The following is a 9,449-nucleotide window of genomic DNA, read 5'->3' as shown; positions in this document are numbered from 1 at the left end:
CACACTACAGCGGTGTGGAAATTCCATGTGATTTGCACAGGAACCACACTCCTGTACAAATCACATGTGATTGGTATGCAGTGCGATTAGAGCCATACATTTTGTATGGCTCTATTCGCACCGCACCCTCACCAAAAAGGTGCAGGACCCTTTTTTGGTCCGCACTAGAATCAGATCTCATGGGTATTCACACCTATGCAATGCGATTCTGCACATCACACCACGTTTTGAGGACAGATGTGGGGGTGTCATTAACATACACACCCAGATTGGTTCATGAGAACAGGATGTGATTGTGAGGCAGTGCGGAATTCGCACTGAAAACTTTGCAAATTCCATACCACATCAGTGTGAACGAAGGCTAATGGAGCGTTATAAACCCTGTTAATTTTTTTTTCCGTTCTGTGTTCCATTGGGGAGATTTCCCTTCACTTCCTATCACATAGCCAAACCAGGAAATGAGAGCAGATCCCTCCAAAGTCAGGGAATCCCTGATTATCACCAGTGCTATTGTCCCCATTAGAAGATTTCTCCTCCATAACTCTTCAGGAGACAACATTTCAGATTTTCTTTTAATTTTTCTTTTGGTGATAACAGGACAAATAAAGGGGGGGGGGGCACAGACAGCAATAAAAATGAACAGAGGTTCTGTTCCTCCACTCTGTCGAAACTAATCAAAAGTTTTACCTTTAGTTATACTTTAACCGCTTCATACCTAAGGGTAAAACAAATCTTCATGCCTAAGTAAAATTTTGCAACTTTGACATGTGTAAGTAAAACTGTATATGTCATCACAACTACTTTGTACATCCAGGTGAATTATACCGCGTTTTTTTTTAAGGACAAATTGGGCCTTCATGTGGTGGTAAATGGTAATGGATCTCTTCTGATTTTTTTTATTATCAAAGGAAAATTGAAAATAGTTAAAAATGTTTTTTCTTTTATTTAGCTGTGTGTTTCTTGTTACTACCATAACCTCCCACCAAAGAACAACCCAAAATAAATTCTCCAGCTTCTGACGATCGCAGCGATACTACAAATGTGTATGTTATTTGTACCCATAGTGCAGCTCAGAAACAATAGAGCGCATTTTGCATTTTTTTTTCATCCTAACTAAAATGCTGACACTGGTACTAATTTAAAAAAAAAAACCCAAAAAAAACCTGACCTTTGACCCTGTGCTTGACCCAAACACTAACCCAGGCACTGACCTAGATCAAACGTTGATATTTTTTCAATATTTCTTTTTTTTTTTCCCTCTCTCTCTGGAAGGAGAGGCAGAGATATACAATGTGTTTGATTAACTAAAGCTGGAGAGTACAAAAGCTGTGCATGGTAGCCAATCAACTTCTAACTTCAGCTTGTTCAATTAAACTTTGACAAAAAAAAAAAAAACCTAGAAGCTGATTGATTTCTATGCAGAGCTGCACCAGATTTTGAATTCTCCAGCTTTAGTAAATCAACCCCAATGTATCTTTCTTCTCCATTCAGAGAGAAAGAAAACACAGGGGCGGTCTTCACAGCGATAGCAAATCAGAGGCTATCACAGCGATCAGGTCACCCGGAATCAAGAGTTCCGGGTCCCAAGCGTTAGTACAGGACCTAGGGCACTCAGTGACACCCCGCTCTTTGTGCTGGGAGTGCGCCATGGGGCGTGTTCCCAGCACAAAGACAGGTGCGCAAATATGCAATCCCATGGGGAGGAAAAAAAAAAAGCCCAGTTCTGTCAAGACCACATATTTGTGTGACGTCGGCATCAATGGGTTAAAGTAGAATTAATTTTCCTTTCCTAACATGTATTTGATGTTTAATTTTCCTTGTAACTTCTGCCTTTGTAAATTGGATTTTCAAGTGTTTCCTGACAGTGCTGCTTGATGGTAATTCTCTCTGTGCTGCTGGGATCTAAGGAGTCTTCTACAGGTTTCCATTATGTGTGAACTTCGCCCTGTATGCCAAGTCTTCATGCAGCTGCTCAGAGTGCCACCCACACACACAGCGCAAGAGCGATACACAAAACTACTGTCAATCATCACCATGGAGGAGAGACGTGGCTTTTCCTCTGTGTATCCCTCTTTCACTGACTGTGTGTGCAGTACTCTGAGCAGCTGCATGTAGACTCAGCATACAGTGTGGAAGCATGCACTTACTGGAGACTTGTACAGGACTCCTTCGATCCTGGCAGTACAGAAAAAAAGCTGACTTTAAAGTGTATGATACTCCAAAATTTCACATTTCCTATATGTGCATGTTGTACTGTGTACTTGTGTCAAAAAGTATCCTGTTTTCTTTATCGCTTTCTCTGTGTGAAATCCCTATTGATCCTGCCAGTCGCTCTGTTTTCCTATTAGAAAACTGACTATACTAGGCCTGAGAGCACATCCATCCCAGTATGGTAATTTTTCTGGCTGTGCTGGGAGCAGTCTGCCTGTTTTCCAATGGCCAAGAGATGCCCCCAGCACAGCTCTTCATTTGGAAGATCAGTGTATTGCGCGCGCGCTCTCTCTCTTTCTCTGTCTTTTGCTGCCCCCCTTCCATGCAGTATCCACCACACCTCTCCAAGCCTCAGTTTGACAAGAGGGAGAGAGAGATCTCAATAAATGAATTTCTTACTTTGTATTTTTTTTATATAACACTATTTCCATATTAAAATTTTTAGGTGCAGCAATCCTTTCTCTTTTTTTATAATATATAAAGAAATGAGAACGAGATCTCCAAGTTTAAAAAAAAATCTTTTACTTCAAGTGTATCTTCATACAAAAATTATTACTAATTTTTGTATGAAGACACACTTGAAGTAAAAAGTTTTGCAACTTAGCAGTCTTGTTCTTATTTGTTTTTGGATGTTGTGGAATTATGGGAGCCATATACTTTAATACTACTTTAAGCCCTGTTGAACACTTTGTATTAATCAGCTAAATAAGTTCTAGGTCCATTAAAGCAGAAATAAAGTCAAACCCTATTTTATTTTTCTTTTGGATAGCGTAAAGAGGGATTAGGACACCTGCCAGGTTTTTGTTGCTGTCTGTGTCCCCATTAAGGAAATTCACCCTCTTTATTTGTCCTGGTGACCACCATTCCTGAGAGTGAAAGAAAATCCCAACTTTGGAGTTCTCACTAAAATAGGAATAGAGGGGAAATCTTCCATTGGGGACATTTGTTTTTGTGACCGCAGGGATTTTCCTCACTTCTTTATGTGATTATGAGACAGGAAGTAAAGGAAAATCTCCCCAGTTGGACACAGATGGCAAAAAAACAACTAATAGACGTTATCATTCCTCTTTATGCTATTCAAAATAAAAAAAAAAAGGCTTTAATTCCTTTTTAAAACAAAAGGTGTGCAATGTCTTAGTTTGTTTTCTTTAGAAATAAACCACAGCCAGAGCAGAAAACCCTGTGCCCTGCCAGCATGCTGTAGAGTGGGACTTTGCTTTCTGTGAAGAATCAGTGATCTCTCTGTAGAGGTTCCACTGGCCACCTGCTGAGTGAGACCTAAATTTCTCCAATCAGTCAAGTGCATGCTTCCTGCTTATTGGAAAGCTCAGGCTTCAACTTTGGAGGGGGTGTGTTGAACCTCTGGAGAGAGACCACCAATTCCCCACAGAAAGCAAGGGTTCCACTCTGCCTCTGCTGCCAGGACACAGGCTATGGCTGCTTTAGAAAGAAAAACTGTAAGACACTGAGCTCCTTGTGTTTTAATGAACCTGGATCACATTTAGCAGATTTATATAAATACTGTATATATAAAAGAAATTTGCTAGCAGGAATGCATTTATTGTAGAAGAGATTCTGTATATATCTTCTTCAGTAAAAGTATTTTACCTGCCTGCTAATTTCAAAAGATTGTACACTTAGTGGCACATTTACTGCTCAATGTACAATCTTGTTTACATGCCACATCATCATCATATTGGTAATTATGAACTAAGGAGTAAATAAAAAACACAGAGATTAATGCAGATCCTGCAAGTTGTGTCTAATGGCTCGTGTACACGTTTAGAAGCAGTAGGATGGTTTCTTAAATGCTTTCTAAATGCATGCCCAGTAAGGGCTCTTGCACATGGCTGAAGTTTAGAGCATATGGCCTCAGAGAGTAAAATACAGCTGTAGTTGTGGCACCTAATGTCAGGCATTGCTAGGGCACATAAAACAGAATTGTTTTTTTATGCAGATATTTTTTTGTTTTTTTCATGAATGTTGCTTCCTACTGACTATTTTCCACCTGTTTTCTTTAATCCTCTTTGTACAGTACTGAAGAAGCGTCTGGTGAAATTGGTTGTGAATTTTCTGTTTTACTTCCGGGCAGATGAGGAAGAGGTAGGAAAATACTTCCAACTTCTGAGGGGAGTTTCCTTATATGGACTAAGGCTGGCCATAGATGATTTTTTTTTTTTTTTAATTTGTATAAGACCTCTGGAAAATCAACAGATACTCCCATCCACACATGCAAGGTGGATGGGAGAACTGCTGTTCTATTGTATTCTGATGGCATGGGCTCCATTTACAAGTTTTCCCCCATCAAGGAGGTCTTTTTGCTAATATTATAATTTCAACACTAGCTACTTTACACAAGGTTGTGGTATAACTGGGGTAACAGTCCAGGTTGCTGCAAATACAGACAGGAATTTTTTGTAATACTTACTCTGCCACATGTGCAGGGTTATGGGAAGTATTGTGACCTGTAGATGTGGCATCATGGTTTATTATTATATAGTACCAAAACCTAACATGACTTGTTAGGTTTTGGTACTATATTTTAAAAAGTCAATAAATGTCCCTTTATTTGGCCCTCATAACAGAACTGTAACAACTCAATGCGAGTATTTGTTCTGTTACTCACATTGCTCGATACACCCATGGCACTGGTGGGGAAACAAACTTAAAACATCAGGTAGGACATCTACAATTTGTAAAAGTAATAATCAAGTGAACCTGTACAATACAACAAAAGGCAAAGTGGGAGATTTTTATAGTACAGTGTTTCTCAACCTTTTTCAGTCAAGGCACCCTTTAAAATTATGGACAATCTCGAGGCACCCTTTAAAATTATGGACAGTCTTGAGGCACCCCTAGACTGTCCATAATTTTAAAAGGGCACCCCTTTCTAAAATGTGAAAAACTATTCTAATAGTTTTATATAACGCAGCAACATCCACACATGTAGGACACCCAACATTAGAGGTGATTTATTCTTCCAAAGCAAAAACTTTTGCACACTGGTACTGAGTACTATTCCAGTGTTTCTTTCCTCCCTCAGTTTTTCTCCATCACTGAGCTAATATGACCCCAGCACTGAATGAAAGGGGCAGGGGTGGGTCAAGCTAGGATGCTGTGCAAAACCAACATACTCCTTATCAGCTGATGATGTCATTGGTTGTCAGGATGCCGGCAGCTAGAACACTAACGGTGCACAAGCAAAACTGTGCCTTTGTGTAACTAAAAGGCAGGCTTGTTCCACCCACTGGTTTGTATTCAAGTTTTGGACAATTTTTAGACATTTTCCCAAGGCACCCCTGAAGAAACCTCAAGGCACCCTGGTTGAGAGGCTGGTATAGTAGACACCCTCTATACTTGCCACCCATTAGGCACTTTGACCATGGTTAGAAATCAAATATCTGTTCAAAAATCAATTTTTCCTGAAAAATGCTTACTTTTTTTTAACCCACGGTGGTGTGCAAAAAACAAAACACCAGTTAACTGAAAAAATAAAAAAGTGCATTGAAACACACATAAAGAATATGTAACATTTCAGGTTTCTGATATGTGCTTGGTGTACCATGTAATTGTATGAAAATATCCTGTTCTCTTAGTATTGCTTCCTTTGTGGGAAATACCTGGTGTCTCTGCTTTCCTATTAAAAAGTGACCATGCGAGGGGGCGCTCGTGAGCAGCAGCCAGGATGGCTGCCTTCTAAATCTGTGCTTTGGCCGCTGGACACATCGGCCGATTTTCGCCCTCCAGGGGGGGTCCCCCTGTTTCCTCACTGGCCCCCTGTCTCCCTGGTGCCCTGATGGGCAAAAAAACGCCGGCCGCCCGTGCCTCCAGCTCCCGGGGGGCCGTTCAGAAGTTTGCGGCCTACCCGCCGGAGATTGCGGCTGAAGCCGGGGCCTCGATTTTGGGCCGGCCGCCGAACACTTCCAGGACCCCGGCCTCGGATTCGCGGCTCCCGCCAGAGACCTTAAATGGAGCCCCAGCTGCAATTTTGGGTCCCATGCCATCACCATCTGCAGGTGGGTCGGATCATGGCAGTGTGGAGGACCCGTCCCAGCAGTCTCCCATGCCATTGGAGCCATCCCAGCAGTCTCCCATGCCATCTCTGCGGGATGCTGAGCTCCTGCGCCGCTTCCAGTTTATGTTACAATCAGAATTGTCCTCCGCTACCTCCAAGCTGGCCGACCGTCTCTCACGGGAAATTCGGGAGTTGGGCAGTCGGACGAACGACCTTGAAGATAAAATGGATGCTGCGGCTACGGTCCTTGAAAATCACGAGCAGGATTTATGCGACCTCAAGAACGAATTGGCGGATGCGCTGCTACGGCTTGAGGATTTTGAAAATCGTTCCCGCCGTGGCAATTTGCGGTTAAGGGGTATCCCGGAAACGGTTACGGATCTTACCTCCACTGCTACTGCTCTGTTCCAGGAGCTGATGTCCGCCATTCCCATTGACCGTCTTGAATTTGATCGTATACATCGTGCATTGGGCCCCAGACGACCGGATGGGCCCCCGAGAGACATTATCATCAAGTTCACTTATTACCGCACTAAGGAAACCATCCTCTTGGCGGCCAGAAATAAACCTGATCTCAGCTTCCAGGGGCATCGCTATCAGCTCTTCGCGGACCTTTCCCAGACCACTCTTCAAAAGCGCCGCCAGTTGAAGCCCTTCACTTCGGTCCTGGTGAAACATAGTATTAAATACGCCTGGGGCTTTCCGTTCCGCCTCACCTTCACCTACCAGGGCCGTAGTCACTCTGTGGCTACACCAGAGGAGGCTCACTCTCTCCTGGAATCCTTACACCTTCTTTCGCCGGAGGCTGCGGATCGGAGCCCAGTTCATTCATCTGGATCCCCGGCGAGGCCGCTTCCTCCGAGCCGCATCTGGGAGCGGTCGTCCAATAGGAAGAGGGCCCTGTCTCAGACCCCTTCGCGATCAAGTCCTTCCTGTTCTTCTCCGGGCTGAAGATGCGTCCTGGATTTTCCATGTATCATCTCACCGATGAACTCTCTGACGGGACCGTGAGTTTGGCCCTTGGGGCTCCCCCAGTTTGTTTGCGTTCCGGGTTGATACTGCTCCTCGGGCTCCGGGGTGGGAGGTTGACTCGGTGGGTCTGGTTGGGTGGAAGGGGATTGGCCCCTATGGTTCTCCAGGTTTCTATGGGGAGGTTATCGCGGAGGTCCCTGCTCCTGGGACTTTTAGTTTTATTAAGTTTTACTACATTATATTATGTTTATTACCTTTTTGCCCTCTGAGGGCTTCTGTTTTGATGTTTCCATTTGCAGCCATGTGTCCGGCGGTAGAGTTACCCCTAACTGTATCCTTCATGTGTAGGATGCACGTCACCATTGGTGTGACACAATTGCACTGTTGTGTATACTTTTTGTGTCTTTTTCCTTTTTTCTTTCTTTGTTCTTTTCTTTTTCTCTGTTTTTTTTTGTTTTTGTTTTCTGCAGGGTTCCGGGACGCCATGGTCCGATTGCCATTGGGAGTGGAGATTGCTGGCTGCTTTGGGCTTTTTTCTGCTGAGCGTGTTGCGTTGATACCACCATGGCCTCGCCCCTTTTGAAAATACATTCACAAAATGTTCAAGGCTTCAATTCGCCTCAGAAACGGGCTAAAGTTTTTCATCACCTCAAATCGCAACAAATTGATGTGGTATGTCTACAGGAGACCAGGTTTTCTCAGTCCTCCGCTCCACGTTATCTTTCACATCACTATCCCATCTTTTACACGGCCTCGGCTCCTGAGAAGCGTCGGGGTGTTCTGATAGCTTTTAAACGCAATCTCCCCTTTGTCTGTTCTAGGCATATTGTGAGGGACCGCCGAGCGGCACCACTAGCACTCCACTGGTCAGGCGTGCCCAGAGCGCGGAGTCTAAGCCCCAGGGTACTTGTTCACCAGGGCCCCTGATGGTGGGGATGGACTTGTAGTACCCCGAGACCAGGTCGCCACTACTGAGCACACCTGTCAGTGGTAGGGGTGTTCGCCAGGGGCTCCAACCAGGGAGAGCCAGATGTGAGGAGGTCGGGTGACCCCGATGGGATGGATGGCTGAGCAAGTGCGAAGTCAGACAGGCCGAGTTGGTAACGTAGAGGACGGTAAGGTACAAGGGAGCAGGCAGAGAATCGTCGGGTCACACGCCAGGTCAGCAACAGGAGGTCAGATCTAATGAGGGGCATCCAGGGAGAGAGGTCAGGCAAGCAAGGGTCTGGGCAGGAGAAATCAGCAGGTCAAGAACAATCCGGGTCAATAAACTTACAAGGCACAGGTACAGAATCACAGGAAGCAGGTAAGACCAGAAGGCAACGAAATGACAGCTCAGGGACCTTTAAATATCCCGCCCTGCGCTGCCATTGGTGCCCAGCGGGCGGCCGCGGCTTCTACTGCGCATGCGCGAACTCGAACGCCGCGGCCGGCCCGGACCTAGTGCCCGTGTACAGGGCGGAGCAGTGCGCCTGCGCCGGGACCATCGCGGCAGGGATCGAGGGGATCCCTGACATTGCCCCCCCCCCCCTACGGGCAACCTCCGGATGCCCACCCGATCTCTCCACCACGGGTAATCACAAAGAAACCTCAGGACAAGTCTAGGTGCATGGACATTATGGGCTGGTTCCCACGAATTGTCCTCAGGGCCGTAGCCCTTCCACTTGATGAGAAATTGGGTCTGGCCCCCCCTTCGTCGGCACTTCAGGATTGCCTCCACCTCGAATTCTTCTTCCTCTTCAACCGTTACGGCCTCCGGGGGCCTGGATTCCCGTTCCGGGAAGGCATCAGGGACTACCGGCTTCAACAGGGACACGTGGAAGACAGGGTGGATCTTGAGTGTCTCAGGGAGAACAAGTTCATAGGCCACTTCATTGACCATCCGTTTGATGCAAAAAGGGCCTATAAATTTAGGTCCCAACTTTTTTGACGGGCAGAGCATCTTCAAGTTCGACGTAGCCAGCCAAACCTTCTCTCCGGGCTGCAACACCAGATCCCCTCTTCGCTTCCTATTAAAAGCCCTCTTGCAGTCTTCTTGGGCTTGACGGATGGCTTCCTGTAGTTTTTTATTGTTTGAAGTAAAGAAGGCTAGTGCATCCTGTGTCGCTGGAATTGGACATTCCGGGACTAAATCCGGGAGGAAGACAGGATGAAACCCATAGTTGGAGAAGAACGGGGACTGCCCAGTTGCTGAATGGCAAGCGTTGTTGTACGCGAATTCCGCCAAAGGGAGAAGTGGCACCCAGTCGTC

At 45.5% G+C, this 9,449-nt stretch overlaps 1 protein-coding gene across 3 annotated transcripts in view; it reads left to right on the top strand.

Moving 5' to 3' along the window:
* PLEKHJ1 (pleckstrin homology domain containing J1) overlaps nt 1–9,449 on the top strand; it is a 33,734-nt gene that overhangs the window by 1,907 nt on the left and 22,378 nt on the right. The window contains exon 2 of one of the 3 annotated variants that reach the window (XM_089690756.1): nt 4,247–4,314. In XM_089690756.1, coding sequence (XP_089546882.1) covers nt 4,247–4,314 — 68 coding nt within the window. The other 2 variants (XR_016315036.1, XM_089690757.1) reach the window with 2 other exon arrangements.

The sequence above is a fragment of the Staurois parvus genome, unplaced genomic scaffold (genome assembly GCF_062004578.1).
Source record: "Staurois parvus isolate SC_StPar_1 unplaced genomic scaffold, SC_StPar_1.0 ptg000541l, whole genome shotgun sequence".
Taxonomy (NCBI): domain Eukaryota; kingdom Metazoa; phylum Chordata; class Amphibia; order Anura; family Ranidae; genus Staurois; species Staurois parvus.
This window is presented reverse-complemented; position numbering and strand designations above follow the sequence as displayed.